The sequence below is a fragment of the Glycine max genome, chromosome 13 (assembly GCF_000004515.6).
Source record: "Glycine max cultivar Williams 82 chromosome 13, Glycine_max_v4.0, whole genome shotgun sequence".
NCBI classification, from domain to species: domain Eukaryota; kingdom Viridiplantae; phylum Streptophyta; class Magnoliopsida; order Fabales; family Fabaceae; genus Glycine; species Glycine max.
The window spans coordinates 44589544-44609850 of NC_038249.2; the positions used below are offsets into that span (position 1 = coordinate 44589544).

Consider the following 20307-nt stretch of genomic DNA (forward strand, 5'->3'; position numbering starts at 1 on the left):
AGTATAGAAAGGCCAAATGAGTATAATTCCCAGTAACCCGTTTCCATAGTGCCACTGAAATTGGTGCGGTTCTGATGATGGGTCTTCATTTTTAGGAACATGAAACTCCTTTACCATTCCCTGTGTTTCCACAAACATGTATCAAAAGTCCTTTTTCCATGTGGTGTGCGTGTTATGCCAAATCATCTTTAATTTGACCTTAAGTTAAGATTTCACGAAATCACCTTGATAGCTTCTTGAATGAACAACGCTGTAATCAACATGCTAAAAAGCTCCTCCGCAACCCTCGTAAATCTGTTAATGATATTGCCAGCATTGAATATTGCTAGAAGAAACAGCGGGAGTGTTATTATTTATCTTACATGCTATGGATGTCCAAGTTCCTATAAATTTTTAATCTTTAGTCAAGTAAAACTGCTTCAAAAGCTGTCAGAAGGAAACTTCACCTTGAGCTGGGCATTATTGCTGACCATAGTGCTTTTGAACTAGACTCAGCTTGATCAGGTTATGCAGTTCAATCGGTGTTGAATGTGCCATCTGCAATAGCCGCAATGGGTGCAAGTGTCTCTTTTTGTAAAATCCTTGTAAGATTACGTTTTTTTTTTGTACACTTATATGATTGCTCTGCATACTAAAATTAAATATACACAAAGGGTTTTAATATGCATAGCAATCATAAAGTTGTCAAACAAAAAAGACGTAATCTTACAAGAATTTTTAGTAGTTGAGTATCATTAAAAACAAAAGCTATATTGATTGATGGAAGTGTCAAACTCAGGTATTAGATTTTTCGATTACAATTGATTGGTACAGTAGCCGCAATGACTCGAACTATTCATATCAATTTTGGCGGAACAATAAACGCATTTTTGTTTTTTTAAGATCGGCTCGGAACGAATGGCAGTGAAACCATACAAGTGCAAAAATTTATAGACCATAATTAACAGAGAAGTAACTCAATAATAGATACACGGTGTAGTATTGAACAAGCTATCTTTCTAAGAACTTGCTTAGGACAGTTTTTTGCAAATGGATTTCTTCACCGTCCTCTTCGGAATTGATATTTGCATTTAGAGCACAACGAATAACAGAATTGATTTGTTTCCTTAAACTGGCATTGTCAACAAACATATGTGCCAGCATCTTTCTCAATTCATCATGAGTTTTCCCAGTATTGTCTGTGGTTATATCCCGGGTCTCTTCAACAGCAACAACAGTATCTTCTACATCTTGTGCCAAGAGCTGTGCCTGTTCCAATATTTGCATACAGCATGTAACCAAAACAGTGAGTAGAGAGGGCAGTAAATAGAAGGCTATATAGGGCAGCATAGTAAAACATAGTATAACCCCAATGACAATTGCCAAGTGAACTTTCAGAATCCTGTCTTTTTATTGAAATAGTTAATTTGACAGGACTCTTCATTCACACACAAAGTATCATTTAAATTCCTACTGACACCAAAAACATACTGCACGTAAACCACAGCCATTGTAATACTCTGGAAGATCCATCATTTTGCATGGCTCTCATGAAAACCGATGCCAATGGATATAATAATGGATAAACAATGGAGTGTAATGTCCAATCATGGAGCTACAAAATAAGTTAGAGTAGTAGGGAGTAAAGAGGAGAAAACCAGAGGGGCTGGGGAGATAAAATAATTTTCAAGAATGGGATAGATAAATAGATTGTAAACGCAATTAGTAAAATCATGAGGACTTAATGTCTAAATGCACAAAATAAAAACCAGACCACCAGTAATAGCCTGCACCGTATTTTCTAAGTGCCCCAGAAAATAAATATCTAAGGACAAAATTGTTGCTCAAGGTGCATATCATACCTCTGCAAGCAAGAGACCAATCCGATTATCTGATGTTGCTAATAAATCCAGAGCATCAGATGGCAAAGTGTCGATATTTAGTTTATCTTCCTCTTCAACAAGGAAATTTACACTACACTCCCGAAGCCTCTTCTGAAGGATTGCACACTCATGCAGCAACTTTGTATTTGCATTATGTGAATTTTCCATTCTTTGCTTTTCCTTCTGGAGGATTCTCTGAATACCATGAAAACAATTGGATTTTCAAACTTTTAGGACACCACAGAACATAATATTTGAATCATTTTGTCATTAAAAAAAGATTATAAATAAGAAGAAATTTCAAATTTGTGTGGGAAAAAAAAAACCGTAAAGATTTTAGAAGGAACTAGTCAAAATAGATTAATTGCATGCGTTTGTTTACAAGTCAATTTGATACTTTCCAAGTCTAAATGTATATATATATATAAAAAAAAAAAAATCATCAGTGCTAGTTGACATCCAAGAACCAGAAAAGACCATACCTCCAAATCTAACTTCTCCTTCATCAATTCACTTAGCTGCTGTTTCAGTTCTAACTCAGAATTTCTAAGGGATTTTACCTCCTTTATTAGAACCTTCAAATCTGTCTTTGATTTCATCTCAAACTCATCATGATGTTTTTGCAAGTGCTTAAATTGTTCTCTAGCTACATCTAGCTCTTGCTGCAACATTTGCTTCTCCTGAATGACAGATTCTTTCGTAGATTCTGCTAGCAGCCTTTCATCCTAAAACATTATAACTTTTCACTAAAAGCCCACCATAATGCAATGATAAGAGATGTTGATTAAAGTAAATTATCACAACAAACCTCTTCCAACTTCAATTTCATTTCTGTCTCCAGGCATTTCCTCCGAAGTTCCTCCATATCCCACTGCATTTGTGTAAACCTTTCTTTTTCAGTCAAAACAGCCTGCTGCATGTTTTCTCGGCAGTTCAGTCGAGTTGTTTCAAGTTCAACTTCCAAATCTTTGACCTACAAGTAAAAAGAAATATTAGAACATATAACATAAAAAAGCCCAATAAGACATCATCATTTCATGTCATTTTTCCAACATGAAATTCTGACTTTCTAATGGCAATGTGCTGAATATGAACCACAGGCACATAACTAAATCTATGGCATGGCATTGATTCAAGGTTTTAAGAACTGGGAACAAACAATCTACCAAGGAAAAACACCATACAGGTGGTGAATATTTATCCTAACTATATTTAGTGTAACAAATAAAGCAAGTGACAAATGAAAAATTCTAGGTTTAATTACTCATTTGGTCCCTATAGTTTCATTATTTGTACTTTTTAATCCTTATAGTTTTAAAATTATTTTTTTAATCCCTATAATTTACATTTTAATTCTTTTTTAGTCCCTGTAATTTGAAAGTGATTTTTTTAATCCTTATGATTTGCATTTTAATTCTCTTTTAGTCCCTATAACTTGAAAGTGGTCTTTTTAGTCCCTATTGTTTACATTTTAATTCCCTTTTAGTCCTTACCATCAAAATATGAGTAATATTATTAATTACAATTAACTACAAAAATATTAGCAAGAATTCATAACTAATTTATCGCAAGATAATTTGTAATAAAAAAATACTTGATAATTTATAACTAATTTGTAGCTTATTATTTTTATATATATTTTTACAGTAAGGACTAAAAGGTAATTAAAATACAAATTATAGGGACTAAAAAGATCACTTCCAAACTATAGAGACTAAAAGAAAATTAAAATGCAAACTATAAGGACTAAAAAATCACTTTTAAACTATAGGGACTAAAAAAGAATTAAAATGTAAACTATAAGGACTAAAAAAATCTCTTTCAAACTATAGAAATTAAAAAGATACAAATCGTGAAACTATAGAGACCAAATGAGTAATTTAACCAAAATTCTATTTTAGAATTCAATAATAAATGAAAAATCTTAAACATACACAGGATACCTTTGTCACAAGATATTGTCTTGCAGCCATTTCTTGATTCAATCTTGCTATAAGATCTTCAACATCAGCTTTTGCAGTGACCAATCTCTGTTTCTGGGTATTAAGAATTTTGTTCAACTTGTGCCGCTCATCCAATGGAAAAGTCAAAAATAAATCTGAATTTCTTGAGACTTCATGGCTCCCAGCAAGGTTATGTGAAGCATCCTGAACCAAAGTGGTCGTAGTTAAATTTGATGTTTCAGTATTCCTTAGAGAACTTAAGTCACTTCTAATGCTTTCTGTTGACAATCTCTTAACATGAGCATTCAAGTTATAATCTCGTACAGCAGGTGTAAACTCAGTTCCATCTAGGTGAAGAGCTATAGCATCAGCAGTATACCCAGTGACTTTGTCTGTAATATTATCCTTATAAACGAAGTTTTCGCTGGATGTGGCATAATGAACATCCGTTTCAGTTGGATTAATTAAGCCATGTTCCAATGTTGAATTATCCATAATTTGATCAGAACGGTTATCCATTCCATGTTGTGGTGTTCCCAGCTCAGAAACTTCATCGTTACCAGGAACTATTGCTGCAGATGAACCATGAGCTTTTACAGAACCAGGTGAGGTATCTTGGATCATTTGTGAGGGTGTAGTAGCATTGGCAGATGCTTCATCCGAAACATGCTCGTTCACATCATGAAATGCTGGAAAATATCAGCAACAAAAGGGTGTTAAATGCTTGTGGAACATCATGATGGACTGTTTTTCATACTCTTCCAAATAATGAACAATTATTTAAGACATAAAATGACAAAATGTTGTTATGTTTAGGTTTACGAGGAAAACAGAAAACATACATGATCTAGCAGCAGCTTCTAGCTCAAGAAATATTGCCACCGGGGCACTTCTTGATACATCAACGTCCGATAACAACTTTTCCATCCAATCAGCTAATAAAAGGCGTCGCTGAAATCAAGGAATTTGTAAGTATCAAAATCAACTAAGAGTTGTTTGTGATTTGTGAAATAGCATTGCAGTGATAGTAAATGATGTAGGTACCTCTTCCAACACAGTGTGACTTTTAATTCTGAGTATCTTTTTGGGTGGAGGTGTAGGCAGATCTTTTATGGGAAATTCCTTTTTCAGCTGAAAAAATGAAACAAAAATAAATATCGAAATTCTTTTTTCTCCACACAAGGCAGAGACAAGTACACACACTTACTTGAGAAAAGAGATTGACGAAATCACTAAATCTGCGTAGTAATAGTCGAGAAGTGGTGATTGCTTGGGGAGATTGTACACCGACTTGAACCCTAAAAAACTAGAGAGAGAGAGAATAAACGTTAGAATGGAAGATAAGAAGAAAAACGGTAGAAAGGAAGTGTTATACTATTATTATTATATATACTAACGGCGACGGGATCAGAAGGAGGGGATTGGGGAGCGGTAACCCATGAAGGAAGCGTGACGCAGAAGCTCCATCCGGTGGGAGGATGACGCGGCCAAACAGTGCTGCGACCCTCCCATAGGCGCGGCGGAGGGCTCCAATCCATGCCCAGTGGGAGAGGTGAGGTTCCGTCGTGGTGATGGGCTGAAACGGCATCGTGGCGACGGGCCGAAACGGCGTCGTTTGGAAAGAGGTCATCGTCGTATAAGTAGGGACGATGATGATTGTAAGTGAAATTGGGGTCGAACACAGGTACGTCGGGACCCAACCAGTGCATATGCATCCTTTGCTGCAACTTCAACTCTCTCCTTCTCCCTCACTTCAACCTCAACTCTAACCCCTAATCATCCAAACTTCAAACCTTTTATTTTTAAATATATACATCATTTTTTTACGAGATTACACAGAAACTAGCAAGTATTAAATGTATTTGTATAAAATAATTAAAAATAGGGTTAATTATATTGTTAGATTTGTGAGAATCTTGTCAATAACATACAATATTTAAGGATCAAGTTTCACAGTAAGTTATATTTTAAAAGATTAATTTAATATTAAGTTGGAGAGTTAATGAATTAATTTATTTAATATATATTTTTTATTTTATAAGGATCAATTATCTTTCCATCACATATTAACACTAATTTAATTATTATCATTACATCACATCACATTTTTTATAGATAAATACATTACTTATTCTTATTTAAAATTACTTTGTTTGTATAAAATAATAAATATATTAGTTAACTAAATTACACACTTAAAAGTATTTTGATTCTTTTAATTTAAAATATTCTTCATCATCCTAATTATCATGAATTAAATTAACCAGAGTTAATAATAAAAATTAAAAAAAGTGTTAAGAGTCTAAAAATAAATAAAATCATAACTTAAGAGTTAATAATATCTTCATATTGTTTTTTTTGTTGTTATTTATTACGCCGGTATATTATGCGTAAAAGGAAATGTATATATACAAAATTTATTAAAATATAATTTAACTTTAGCTTCAAATTTATTTTTCACCCATATAAAATTTACTGGATTTTATTCAGTGAATTTTTCATTTGTTTTGTGTCCATGTGATTTTTTTTCTTAAAGTAAAATTCATATTCAAGTCTATGTAATCAATAAAAAAATATTATATTTACATTAATTATATATGTAATTAATATAATTAATGTAAAAAAAAATGTTACATTTACATAACTTGCATAATTGATATAAATTTTATTATCATTACAATGTAAAAATGACACATTGTAATTTTATAAAGACAGAAAAATAAACTAAAAATTTGTAGGAATAAATTCTGAATTTTATCAAATTGACAACGAGGAGAAACATAGTAGGTGTAAAAAATTTATTAATATACAAAAATTTATTTATACTTTTTGCTTGTCCCTTAAACATTTTCTTGATTTGTGGTACCGATGACATCAATAGAGTCATAGAGGGAAATTGATTGTTGACCTTACCCCTGAATTGAACCAGACTACTACCGAGGTATTAAATACCATCAGCCATCAGGTCTATTACCGTTCAGAATTGCAATATGTGTTTTCTGATTATACATCTACATCATTTATGAGCGTTTTTGTATTTTCTTCAAAATACTACACTTAATTTTAAGGTTAAAAATAAAAATGATATTGAATCATCAAGTCATTATATCAAACTGTCAAAAAAAAAAGCCATTATAACAAAAATATCACGTAGGTAAGTAACCTGAAATTGAACATTATTATTGTTTTTAACCGACTCTTAATTGTTGTTCTCTAATTTAGATTGTTATGGTTGCTTCACTTTAACATGAAAATCAATCCGATCCACCCTTTTAGGACACTCACAAGAAAAGCGTGCACACTTTAAGTTTTGGGCCGATGTTGCAGTAAACCTGTGAATGAACTGTGCCTGGCTGCACCTTTCATATTGCAATGCAGCCCCACTGTCCCTGATCCTGATCTTATCTTTATATCATGTTGAAATGTTGATATTGCTTATCTACAGCAAGCTCAAAGGGTCTTCCTCTTCTCTCCTTTCCACTCCTCTATAATTCAATTAATTCTGCTATATATTTGGCTGCTTCAGGATTTCAACTTCCATGCTTTCTTCAACAAGTCCTGTTATGCTTTTCCACAGCTTTCTTGAACTTCTTATGCCTAGTGCAATTATTGATGTGGCATAGAAGTTTAAGAAAAATGTGGAAAAACATGTCAAATCTAGGACTTAATTGGTTCTAAAAAATCCCACACAATAAGCTTCTTCTTTTTTCAGTTATTGCATATGCCACAAATAAATGGTGGTCTAATTGGAAGGAGATCATCAAACTCATCCCACAATAATATGAATTCAAATTTCACTACCAATATGAATACTATGTAGATGAACGATTTGTAAGTGTTTTATAAGTATTCTTTAACTCACCTAATTCATCTAAACTTTTCATCACACAAAAAAAGCCATAGCATATGCCACATATAGGACTTGGTGTCCTGGTTGTAATATCCAAAGCCAAAGCCTCGTGTACTTTGAGTATGACTGCTGCTCCTCCCTCTTTTCTTTTCTTTTTCTAAAAATGTTTCTTCAAATCATATATATATTGTTTTCATCATCTATAGTCTAGCTCTGACCTAGTTATATAGAGTCATATGCAACCTTTCTGTATATTAATTTATTTATTTTCACTGTTTCAATGTTGTCTATTTAAAGTTTTGCTGTACATGGCAATTTTTTTGGTAATTCACTGAGTAGCAAATTTTCCAACGTTAAATCTTAAATTGAAAGTAATGATAAACGGTGAAGCAGAAAAATAGTTGATTCTAAGTTTTTTTAATTAAAATATTAAATCGTTCAGTTTAACAAGATATCTTACGATATTGTCAACGAATGAGTCTCTGAACCTAAAACAGTTTGGAAATAAGGCACAATAATAATAAAAAATAAAACCTACCAGCACACAATCAAGCAGTGCAAACAAAAGCAACGTGTGAATAAAAATTGCAAAACTCTCATGAAGCAAAAAAGCAAGGAATTGGCCTAAATCAAAGATCTGTGATATATCCAAAAATGTATGTCCTAAAAACAAATGTTATTTTATAAAAGCTTCTTCAAAGTTCAAACTTTTTTTTTACCAATTCAAAGTTCAAATTTATTCAAGAGTTCCTTAATCTGATAACGTTGAATTATAATTTTGACCCCATAATTCAAAAAGTATTCATTTTTTTATCATCTAATTACAAGAAGAATTAGTAGGAAAAAAAATTAAAATTACTAGTATTTTTGTCATGCAGAAGATAAATGTTTATATTTATATAACTAAAATTTATAAAAAATAAATAGTTTTAAATATACGAAATATATTATAATCTAAATTTGCAATAATTAAAAAATTAAATATAAATTATATTTTGGATTCATATAAAAATTATATTATGATTCAAGATTATTTTTAATCATTGATTATTTATTTAAAAATGATTAAAATTAAATTTATTTAAAAAGATAGAATTCTAAAGATAAAGTATACATATATTTCTTAGATTTAGGATTTTTTTAAACATAAAGATATTGAAATCACACAAAATCTTGAATGGTTTGTTCTTAATAAATTAATAAAAGGGAAACGTGTTTGAAACCCTTAATTGGGTTATTGGCATTGGCATTGCCTGGGAGTGACTGAGTAGTAAGTGGCGCTTCCCTTCCATTCCAACACGTTCGTTCGTTCGTTCACTGCCTTCTCCTCCTTAGGCTACGTTCGCCGCCGCAGCCCGGAAAGGTTTTTCTTTTTCTCTCTTTTTTCTGTCTATCGGTTATGTATTGTATATATCCTTTTCCCTCTTTCTGTCTCTGTTTCTGTTTCTGTTTCCGTTTCTTTTCAAAACAATCAAATGCACTGCTACTGAATTCGTTTTTGTGTGTCTTAAAAAATTGATTGTTTCGTGCATCACGAGTTTGTGTATCGTTTTCCCGTTTCTTCTGTTTTATCTCTTTATAAGATCTTAACGTCCACTGTAACACTTCCCTTCCCATTGAATACTGGTGAGACTGAGAGCGTGGGGAAGAGTTAATTTTTCGTCCTTCAATCTTATACAGTTATATGGTTTATCAAGAGTATTAGGTTTTGCTAAAATCATTCTTTACCCTCCGTGAACGGTGCCATCTTCCTTTCACGCATTCACTAAAAAAAAATTGTGTACCCCACTTGTTTGTGATAAAGAGTAAATTAGTGGTATTTTAAAAGATTTGTTCTATAAAGTTGTAACTTTTTAAAATCCTTCTTTTAGGAAACAAATTGGTGTATATCAGCTATTTCTATGTACAAAAATGATTGGTGGACACCCGGGAGCTATTTGAAGCCTAGTGAGAGAAAGACAGAGAAGTTTATGGCTAAGTTTTATATATTTCTAGTATAAAATTATTACATTGAACACTGTATCTTCTATATGATATATTTGAAGTTATTTTCTTATTGTCTCTAAATCTTATGATTCATGGTTTAAAAATTAGCTTGGTGATTTACGATTTTGAATCTCAATTTGGTAACCTTTTGTGATTGATTGATAACTATGCTCAAGACCACAAGCTTCTTTTGTTTTGTAACACTTGCCTTCCCTTGTTACTTTTATAATACTATTGCTATAAGAGATGATTATAATTCTTATCCTGCTTTCTTAACAAATAAGTGATGTAATGCAGGTCCGTTTCAACCACTTTTTAATTACTCTTCTAATGATTTTCTCTTAATTTGTCTTTTAGGATTCAACCTTCTGTCATGTCAATGGAGTATGATATACCTGATTCTGAAATACAACAAAATAGCAGGAGAAGAAAGAAATCTACTGTCTGGGAACACTTCACTGTGAAAATGGATGGACCTGGATGTGCCAGGGCTTACTGTAAAAGATGCCAAAAATCATTTGCTTATCTAAAAGATTCAAAACAATCTGGCACCAGTCATCTCAAGAGACACATTACTTTGGGAATCTGTCAGAAAAATCAACGAATACCATGTTCCAAAACCGATGCCAATCCACCAAAGAAACGAGCAAGAGCAAAACCTTGTTTTGCTGCTATCTCATTTGATCAGGAGCGTTGCAACAGTAAGATTGCTAAAATGATTATTTTACATGACTATCCACTTCATATTGTGGAACACCAAGGTTTCATTGATTTTGTTCGAGCACTACAACCCCAGTTCAATCCACTGAGCTTTAATGCTATTCAAGGGGATTGTGTCTCTATGTACCTCAGAGAGAAGCAAAACCTATTGAATCTTATTGATGGGATTCCTGGACGAGTCAACCTCACCTTGGACTTATGGACTTCAAACCAAACATCGGCCTATGTTTTTGTTCGAGGGCACTTCGTTGATGGTGATTGGAACTTACATCATCCTATACTTAATGTATTCATGGTACCATTTCCTGATTCTGATGGTTCCTTAAATCAAACTATAGTGAACTGCCTAAGTGATTGGCATTTGAAGGGTCGGCTATTTACTCTTGCACTTGATAAATTCTTCTCCAATGAGACTTTGATGGGAAAGCTGAGAAGTCTCCTCTCTGTTAATAACCCTGTGATCCTCAATGGTCAATTGTTAAGCCAGAACTGTTATGCTCGTATGCTTAGTCGCCTTGCATTAGATGCACTATCAGCTATGGGAGAAACTATTGATAAAGTTCGGGAGAGTGTAAAGTATGTGAAATCTTCTAAGTCTAATGAAGGGAATTTTTTGAATCTGAGGCAACAACTTCAAGTTCCTAGTACGACGAACCTTTTAATTGATGACCAAAATAAATGGGACACAATATACCACATGCTTGTTGCTGCTTGTGAATTAAAGGAAGTTTTTGCTTGCTTTGATGCCTCTAATCCTGATTTCAGAACAACTCTAACAATGGATGACTGGAAGCAGGTGGAAAAACTCTGTGCATATCTGAAGTACTTGTATGATGCAGCTAACATTTTAACTTTTCAACCATACCCAACTGCAAATGTATTTTTCCTTGAAGTGTCCAAACTTCAGGTGGAGTTGACTTGTGCTGCCTTAAGCCAGGATCCTTTCTGTAGTCGTTTGATTATGCCTTTGCAAGAGAAGTTTGACCAATATTGGAGAGAAAGCTGCTTGGTCTTGGCTGTTGCTGTAGCCATGGATCCAAGATATAAAATGAAAATTGTGGAATCCACTTTTGCTAAGATATTTGGTGAGAATGCTGACCAATGGATAAGAATTGTTGAGGATGGTCTTCAAGAGCTGTTCCTTGAATATAATATCATACAAGTGCTTCCTTTTGCAGCAACAAATGATGATGAAGGGAATGAGGCTATGATAAAGACTGAGACATCTCAAGAATTTGATGGATCTCTTTTTGGTGCTGATGATGGACTTTCTGATTTTGAATTTTATATATCCGATTTTACATGTAACCAGCAATTTAAGACGGAATTGGATGAATATCTTGAAGAGCCTCTAGAACCCAGAGTACAAGAATTTGATATTCTGAGCTGGTGGAGAATAAACGGATTGAAGTACCCAACATTGTCTAGACTAGCATCTGATATTTTGTGTATGCCAATATCCACCCTCTCTGCAGATGCTGTTTTTGATACAGAAATTAGAAAAATGGATAGCTACCGGACTTCATTAGACTCCTTGACTCTTGAGGCCCTTATTTGTACCAAGGACTGGTTCCAGTATAAATCATTACCCATGAATGTTCCAAATGCACTTGTCAAAGTTGAATGTTAGGTATAGGTTTCCTTGGAATAGATTCTCAACTAGCTTTTAGGTATTTAATTTTTGGTGCTGTCATTCAGGTCAATTAACTTTTGTGATTAATTGTCCGATTTTTTGTTACTTGTTTATAATATAGAGTTGATATTGTTCTAATCTTTTGTCCAAGCAAAGTATCAACTGTATTCACAGGTTTAACCAAAAACCTGGAATTTGGTTATATTTTGCCTTTGAATAGACTTTAACCTCATGTCACGGATGTAAAAACCTGGAATTTGGTTATATTTTGCCTTTGAATAGACTTTAACCTCATGTCACGGATGTTTGGTGTTCACACACCAATAGTGAAACATTATCTTTTCTCTTTTCTTGATTGGAAAAATAAAGATACAATATTTTATTATTAAAAAGAAATGATGTTAAGAATGATATAATGAAATTTTGTGGGAATTACATTGATGTATTATAAAATAGATAATATAAGAAAAAAAATGTCACAATATGAAAATTAGTTAACCACAGTATCAATTTTAATAAAAAAATATTTTTTTTTCAATTTATTTTTTATTGAAATTTGATATCAAGAATAAAAAAAAGTTATTGAAATTAACACTTCAATTAAGTGAAGAATATTTTAAAGATAATAACATTAAATAAAAAAACTTAATTAAAATTTTCTTATATTTAAGACAAAAAAATATATTTTTTCTTCTTATATTTAAGACTAGAGGGAGTAATTCTTAAGCTTAAATATGTTTTTGATCTATAATAAACTTATGACTTTTATTTTGGATGTCTAATAAAAAATTTGTTAAAAACTTTTTAGTTTCTGATTTTGTTTTTTCCCCCTAAATTTGTTTAGATAACATGAAGTGATTTAAATAGCACTTTAGGAAACAAAAAGTTAACAAATTTATAATAGATCCAAAACATATTTATGCCTAATTTGATTGTTAAATAAAAATGTTTAAGCCTAATTCGAATTATTTGACATGTTCATCTATATTTTCAATTTATGCCACTTGTATTTAAATTTAAATCATTCCATGTTGTTAGCTAACATGAAACTAATATATCAGAAAGCAAAACAGAAAACAACTTTATCAATTAAGGTTTCATCATGATTGATTGCAAGATTCACAAATTAAATTTGATAAAAGTTGTATTTTTCTTTCTCGAACAAGATATTCAGATTTGGAGTTTAGTAAATGGATTATACTTTAGAGAATAAAGTGAAATAATAATAATTAATTAAAAATTAATGGTTGAGATTATAATTAGGCCTAAATTTTATTATTTATGTATTGTAACACAGTCCTAGCCACAAAGCATTAGATTGCAAGTGAAGTTAACAACAAAGCTTAAGAGGAATGTTACATTCATAGTCTCAGACCCAAACACATTCGTTTAAACGCACTCTCAACTTTTGGGGGCACATCACTCACTTTGTAACTAGCTCTCTTTGTTTGTATCTTTTGATTTTTAATTTTTTATTATTGAATCACAAAATGTCATTGTCATCAAACAACAAATGTCAACAGTGACAAACGACAATAACAAGACTCCAAAGAGAACACCGAGGAAACCTACAACGACAATTATATTAATTGTGGCGAACAGTGACAGGCAGGTTCGTGTAAAAAAATTAAATAAAATCAAAATAGAAACAAATAGAGAGAATCGATTACCCAATTGAGGGCTATAAAAAGTGGTGACGTGGCCCAAAAGTTGATGGTGTGTTTAAGGGAATGCGTCTTTTACTGAGTGGGACCCTACTGGACCACATCTCAAAAGGCTTAGAAGTTAGAAGTACCGTTTCCAATGTTTTTGTCGATGTAAGCCTTTACCCATTCTTCTAACTCGACTACTCGAGTGCTTCCAGGTGCGCACAACTACAAGAGCGCTTCATTCCCATCAATAATGGCAGTCAAAAAAACCTATATATATCTCTTTCGGACATTTGATGAAAACCCTTAGAAGCAAAATCGTTGTGACCTTCATTGATAAACTGTTTAATAATGGACGTCCAAGAAATTGCATCTCGAGTCATAACATAAAAAATACCTTGTGGCTTGTGTACACAAGAAAAAAGTGAGCATTAACAATAGTCACAAAAATTGAAGGCATCCTACTCTTGCCTTCCATTTGTCTGCTTAACATGTGGAAATTAAATTATCATGCACAAGCCGACCAACAGATCAAAAAGACAACATATTAAACAGCAAACAAAGTTGCAGGCACATAACCATCCTTCTGTTCTAGTGTGAACACAGTGGATGACAAAACTATGCAAACCCCATAGTTGTTACTTAGCTTTCCTTTTAGCACTCCAACTAGTTTGATTGCTTTGAACTCTCCTGTTTGATTGCTTCTCTCCCCCAGCTTGTTTCCTACTAGCCACGTTGCCTGGATTCTTCTTTTCAACTTGATCACTATCATAATCAGTACCAACATCACTACTATCTTTGTCTTCATCACTTCCCCCTGACTTTTTCTTTTTTGAAGGCTTCCTACCTTTAGCTCCAGCCTTTGTCCCCTTCTTTGATTTGACACTTCCCAAATCGTCCACTTCCCCATTTGTTGGTTTTTCAGTGTCATCATCTACCCTTACTTTCTTTGAGGCTTGCCTTTTATTAGGCTTACCAGTTTCTTTTACATCTAGAGATCCACTTAGCTTTTGCAACTCTGGCACGTAAGCAGTTGTCTAAAAGCAACATCATGTGCAGATCAGAAATACATAAAGTATAATTATAAAAAACAATTAATGGCAATGTTCAGAATGACATACCCTGCCACCAGCTGTGATGAAGTCAATTTTTTTCCCTGCTATCACATGAAAAATTATAAATGTTTGGATATAGCAACAAAAGCACGTTTCAATTATTCTTGGCTGGGAAGCAAGGTACATTTCATCCAATATGTAAGCAGAAAAAAAGATACCAACTGAGTAACAAATAAGAGAAATATCAGTTAATTTCTGAAACCTATTGAAAGCATTGCAATAGGAGATAATCTAGTGAGTTTTAAAATGGTCTTCAATGATGCATGGGTGATGTTTTCATTTTCCAAATTTGAGAGATCAATTACATAATATCAATACTCCAATAGCACTCTCCAAGTAAAATGCACTAGAATTTCACCAATATGATATATGAGAATGCATATTAGAACTTTAGTTCTATATCCACAATCTCATAAGAAATTGAAAATCAAACCTAGGATTGGTGGTACCAATCAAGAATAGTAAATGAATACAAGCTTTTCAATTACTCTAACCTTTTAGGCAAATTGCACATGAAATTAAAACATAAGCAGTAAGAAACCTTATGAAGATTGGGTACCATTCATGTAGCACCAAGAAAATGTTTATTTTTATTACACAAAGTTGGGAAGCAAACCATCAACAAAAGCCTTGCCGGGCTTCTTTTCACGTGAATGAAATATCCAATTGGTGGGATACTGACTACTTTCTGCTCCAACTTCAATTGCTTTTTCAATGACCTGTAAAAAGGACCTATTTGTCAACTAATACATATTAGATAAGTATTCTCACCACTTATTTTTCCAGGCTTTTTTCCCCATCGAAAATGAAATAACCATTCAAGAGGAAAACGGCTACAGTCGGCATCAACTTCAACAGCCAAATGAATAACCTACAGGTTTTATTCTCTATATTTGTTTATTAAGTACAGAAGTAACATAAACTACAATCTTCAAAAGAAATCAGTATCCCCACCTCTTTAATGCACTTGCTCAAATTTGAGCAGCTTTCATTAGACAGGCTAGAAGCCACCTGCCGCGGATGAATTCTTGCCTGGAAATAAGGAAAAATAATACGACACTAAGTAAATTTTATAATTTGATTTCTATCCAAGGCCAGAAGGATAATTTATTAACTACTAAGTACAAAAGGATGTCAGCAGATACTAAATCCTGTGAAATGCAAGTTCCAAAACATTTTGAAGCTCATGATATACAATGTAAAGATTAAAGACAAAAAATTAAAATCTAGTAAATAACAATACTTTTTAACAGCTTGATTTCATCTAGATCAATTTCAATACTATATAACACAGGTAGATTTTTCACTACCCAAATAATAAGTTAACCATATATCTGAGTATAAACTTCATTTCATATTCTAACAGAGCATCATCCATCCTCAAGAAGTTGACAGGCTTACTTCCAATTTCACAATGAAGAATCTAAACTACAATGATGATTATTTAGAGGTTTCCCTTCATAAATGTACCATGATATATATATATATATATATATATAACTTCACACTAATAAGACTAAAAATCACTAATAAGAACCCCTCCCAGCATATTTCTACAAAACTAAAATTATGACTTATTTCCCCCTCTGGATTTCAGAACCTCTAGAGTCAGGAGCCTATGAGAAATCTATACAGTAGACAAGATAAAATCAAGTTTATGTGAAGAGCATATTGATCATCTTGTATATGTAGTAATGAATAAGGAAATGGTATTAGTCTTTTAAAAAGCAATAGACTGCCTTCATAAGAGTCATTAATTAAAATTCATGTGATTAAGGCTTTATCCCTATCCACTACAGGATTATATATATAAATTACTAAAAAGACTAAATTGAGAAAAAATATTAAAACTTAAAGCTTAATAAGCCACGTATAAACTCTAAGGCCACGTTTAAATTTCGTTATCATCCACTAAAAAGTAAAAACAATGTGAAACGACAAAGATTTGAAATCATTTAGAAAATGAAGGTTGTACTTACTTGGTATAACACTTCATCTGCCACCCAATTTCCAATACCTGAAATAAAGCTCTGCAAAGATTGAAATTTCAGATCTTTTATAACTGAATACCATATAATGATACACTCAGCTGTAAAAAGAATGTCAAATTCCTATTCACTGTGAAACCAAGAGGAGGGGAATATATATATATAGCACAACATTAAGAAAAAAATAACTAAGCTTGCCCGCATCATAAGTTAGCAAAAGTAATTCATCTAAAACAAAATTTGTTTTGTGCCTACAAAGTACAGACAATGTTTAATCATTTTAACTGTCCCATTTGTCTCATCAATAAACTGCTCAAGCAAAAGTTGTCAATAAGTATAAGTTAAAAGGTCCACAATGAACTTGATTAACGAACAGCATATTTTGACTTCTCAAGCAGAAAAGATCAACACCCATAATTATAACCCCTACCAATGTAAAAACAAATAAAAGGTAGCAAAAGGATGATATATCCCGAAAATAAATAAACAAATTAAAAGATGAGTAAAATACAATCTTTGGGAAATGGGAAGTGATAAAGGAATGCACTTAATACTTGATCAAGTAATAAAGCCTTGATTTCAGTTTTCTTCTTGTGCAAAGACTCCGTAAACTTCTCAAGTGTCATAGGTTCGAAAAGTGCATCAGGACCAAGCTCGGATATGGGAGGCACTGATGTCGGCTATATCAAAGGAAAAAGATATACAGTCAATAGCAAACTACTTCATTAAGAAAATAAAAGAGTGACAATTGGCAAGTACAGTCACAATACATCTTTGAGCAGACGAACTTTAGCAAATCGCCTTTTGTCAGTGAAAGACAACTCCAAACCATCATCTAACTGCATAAATGTGATTTAATCTGATTAATATTCATACAAAGTTCACAAATGATGATATTTGTTGGAGAGAAATTTCTTCTAATCTCAAGCTCCTGGGCATGTTAAGAAAATTGAAAAATTGAAAGACAAATCACCTTCCTACACAGGTACAGCTTTATACTGATTATGCTATCATGTATGGCAATGAAATAATCAGATGTTTTACCACAAAAATTTTAAGAAACGGAACTGAATCAAGTTGACACCCTTCAGCTCCCCACCAATACCAAAAGTGTTATGCATATGTTTATTGAAAGAACTCCCTTCACCAACTATAACTTCTATGGATCTATTTGACCTTCAATATTTTGAATTGCAAAGAATATTCTTTATATTCTTGTGAGATTTATAAGAAAATATTAATTCATTATTTGTCAATCAAAGTCTGCTGTATGCGTAAAGAGCCAAAGTACTTGGGGTTATGGGTTAACAGAGTAGTTCATTGTACTACCTTCATAGCAAAGGATGTAAATTCCGCTGTGTAATCAGAGTCCTAGTGTACAATAAATAAAGGTCCATGCATGGTAATGGTAATGGAACACAACAAACAATAAAGTTCCAGCCTATTCACTCTCCCCATTTCCTCAACAATGTGCAAAGACTTGAACGTTTTAAACTCCAGTAGAACAGACAGTGGAGGAATACAATAAATAACATCCACTTCATTGACAAGAAAACTAATTTTCTTTGATGACATGAAACCAAGCTTTATGGAAGTAAACAAATTAACCTGCATACAATTTTTTGGTTGCCACAAATAGAATCTATCCCAACTGAATACAGATCTTATGAGTCCACAACAAAATGAAATTTAATTTGCCATTAAATCAACTCAAAGAATTGAATCACGTGAGGTTACAAGAGCAGATGGTGAAATAGTTCAAGCATTTCACTCATCAATGGAGTTACAGCTCTTACCTCAATGAAAATTTTTGAATATTTTGAGGGCCACTCATCCTCGTCTTTTACAGCAGACCTACATGCATGCTTATTCTTTAAATCATGACAATAACTTATCAGTATAATAGATAGTATTAGTTAATCATAGCACATAATATGCCTCACCTTTTATAGTTTGTTACTGCAGCTCCTTTAATGTATATAGCACCAGCCATACCTGAGACAGATAGAAGTAGAAACTCATAAGTTGCATATTTGGAGTTAAAAGAGAAAGAGAAAACGAGGAAGCTAGCTAGGGTTTAAGGAGAGAGAGAGGACCGAATTGGAAGGAAGGAAAAGGAGGAGAATCAAGTTGAAGCCACATGTTCTTTCCCTTACGGTGAGCAGCGACGATGAGCTTGCCGAGGACGGAAGCTTGGAAGTCGGAGGGAGAGACACCATGGATCACCTTAGAATCATCGGCGACAACGCACTTTGTTATCCTCTTTCCGACGCAGTTATACTCAACGGCCCTCCTCGCCGCCTCTACCTCTGGAAGCTCCGGCATTGCTCACTCCGCTGCGCTGCTGTTTCCTTGTCAGACTCACTGGCAATTTTCTATTTGGACTGTGCAGTGCTCTTACCCTTCATCTCACTGCAATATATATATATATAGGGAGACTACAAAAATTAAGCAACCTTACCGTTACCTTCTATTTGCTTGATTTTCTAAATGAAGATAAAGACTAAATAAAATTGTATTTTTTTTAAATGACTTGTTTCTTATTCTTATCTTTAGATTTTATAATTTGAAAATGATCTTTTTAATTCTTATAATTTATATATATTTTTTAATTTTTGTAATTTTAAAAATAATCTTTTTATTTATATAATTTTATAATTCTTATTTTTTTATCTTATAATTTAAAAATTATAAGGATTAAATAAAAATTAAAATATAAATTATAAAAATTAAAAAAAATAATTTTAAATTATATAAATTAAAAAATAATATAAATTATATGAACTAAAAAAATTATTTTTAAATTATAAGAAAAAATAAAGAATACACGAGGTACAGATTTCAACTTATAATTCCTTGACTGTTTTATTAATTAAATATTCCAAAGTACTGTGGTATTGGATATTGTATATGATTTTTAATATTTTTTTTACTATTTTTTATATGTACCAATGACAATTACACTCCTGGAAATATTTTTCTTGATCCATTTTAATATTAAGTAACATTTTCTTTGCCTTGATTTCGTGTTGTGAAGTGAATTTTGAGCTTGATTATTATTATAAAATAAAAACTTAATATGATTTTTGTCTTTAAAAAAAATATTTTAATAATTGTAAAATTTAATATATATATATATATATATATATATATATATATATATATATATATATATATATATATATATCATGTTAAGTAACCTTGTTATTTTAAAAAATTGAATGCAAAACAAAAAAAAAATAAAAAAATCCAAAAAAAAACTTTGCACCTAAAGTAAAAAAATAAATTAAGATTTCAAAGGCGTAACATATAAAAAAAATATATACGACTTTGTAAATAAAAAAAAATAAACTGAAATTGTAAAAAATTTATGATTTCATTTAATTAATAAAATAACATTTTTAACTTTAACTCAAAAATCGTACCACTTGTTATGATTTATTTTATTTTTATAATAATTTAAAATCAACCCATATAAAAAAAAGCATAAAAATTTTACATCCATTTGATAAAAAAAACTTAAATATAATCAAACTTATCTAATGGGATAAGGATGAGAGG

The 20307-nt window shown here is 32.0% G+C and overlaps 3 protein-coding genes and 1 non-coding gene across 9 annotated transcripts; 2 read left to right on the forward strand and 2 right to left on the reverse strand.

The window, feature by feature from the left end:
* Positions 1-940: 940 nt before the first annotated feature.
* On the reverse strand, positions 941-5598 carry LOC100805089 (PX domain-containing protein EREX). Its single transcript, XM_003542073.5, has 9 exons — positions 5203-5598; positions 5013-5111; positions 4850-4936; positions 4648-4756; positions 3806-4494; positions 2671-2835; positions 2345-2587; positions 1842-2057; positions 941-1248 (listed from the first exon to the last, which is right to left on the reverse strand). The coding sequence occupies exons 1-9, from the start codon at positions 5518-5520 to the stop codon at positions 991-993; spliced, it is 2184 nt and encodes a 727-aa protein (XP_003542121.1). The 5' UTR covers positions 5521-5598; the 3' UTR covers positions 941-990.
* A 1756-nt stretch (positions 5599-7354) lies between these two features.
* Positions 7355-7471, forward strand: MIR396C (microRNA MIR396c). Its single transcript, NR_048646.1, has one exon. It is a non-coding gene; the product is annotated as a microRNA MIR396c (primary transcript).
* A 1375-nt stretch (positions 7472-8846) lies between these two features.
* On the forward strand, positions 8847-12132 carry LOC106795554 (zinc finger BED domain-containing protein DAYSLEEPER). Its single transcript, XM_014766140.3, has 2 exons — positions 8847-9018; positions 9999-12132. The coding sequence occupies exon 2, from the start codon at positions 10015-10017 to the stop codon at positions 11989-11991; it is 1977 nt and encodes a 658-aa protein (XP_014621626.1). The 5' UTR covers positions 8847-9018; positions 9999-10014; the 3' UTR covers positions 11992-12132.
* A 1898-nt stretch (positions 12133-14030) lies between these two features.
* LOC100806161 (formamidopyrimidine-DNA glycosylase) lies at positions 14031-19206 on the reverse strand. 6 transcript variants are annotated; one of them, XM_026125223.2, is made up of 11 exons: positions 18843-19159; positions 18690-18741; positions 18543-18600; positions 17517-17585; positions 17301-17426; positions 16738-16788; positions 15713-15790; positions 15533-15629; positions 15375-15464; positions 14765-14799; positions 14031-14680 (listed from the first exon to the last, which is right to left on the reverse strand). In XM_026125223.2, the coding sequence occupies exons 1-11, from the start codon at positions 19069-19071 to the stop codon at positions 14282-14284; spliced, it is 1284 nt and encodes a 427-aa protein (XP_025981008.1). In that variant the 5' UTR covers positions 19072-19159; the 3' UTR covers positions 14031-14281. The 6 variants fall into 6 exon arrangements, with proteins under 6 accessions (XP_025981008.1, XP_003542122.1, XP_006595167.1 ...); XM_003542074.5 differs by lacking the exon at positions 15533-15629 and having other exon boundaries at positions 15375-15477; positions 18843-19206; XM_006595104.4 differs by lacking the exon at positions 15533-15629 and having other exon boundaries at positions 14765-14802; positions 15375-15477; positions 18843-19157.
* Between the last annotated feature and the right edge of the window lie 1101 nt (positions 19207-20307).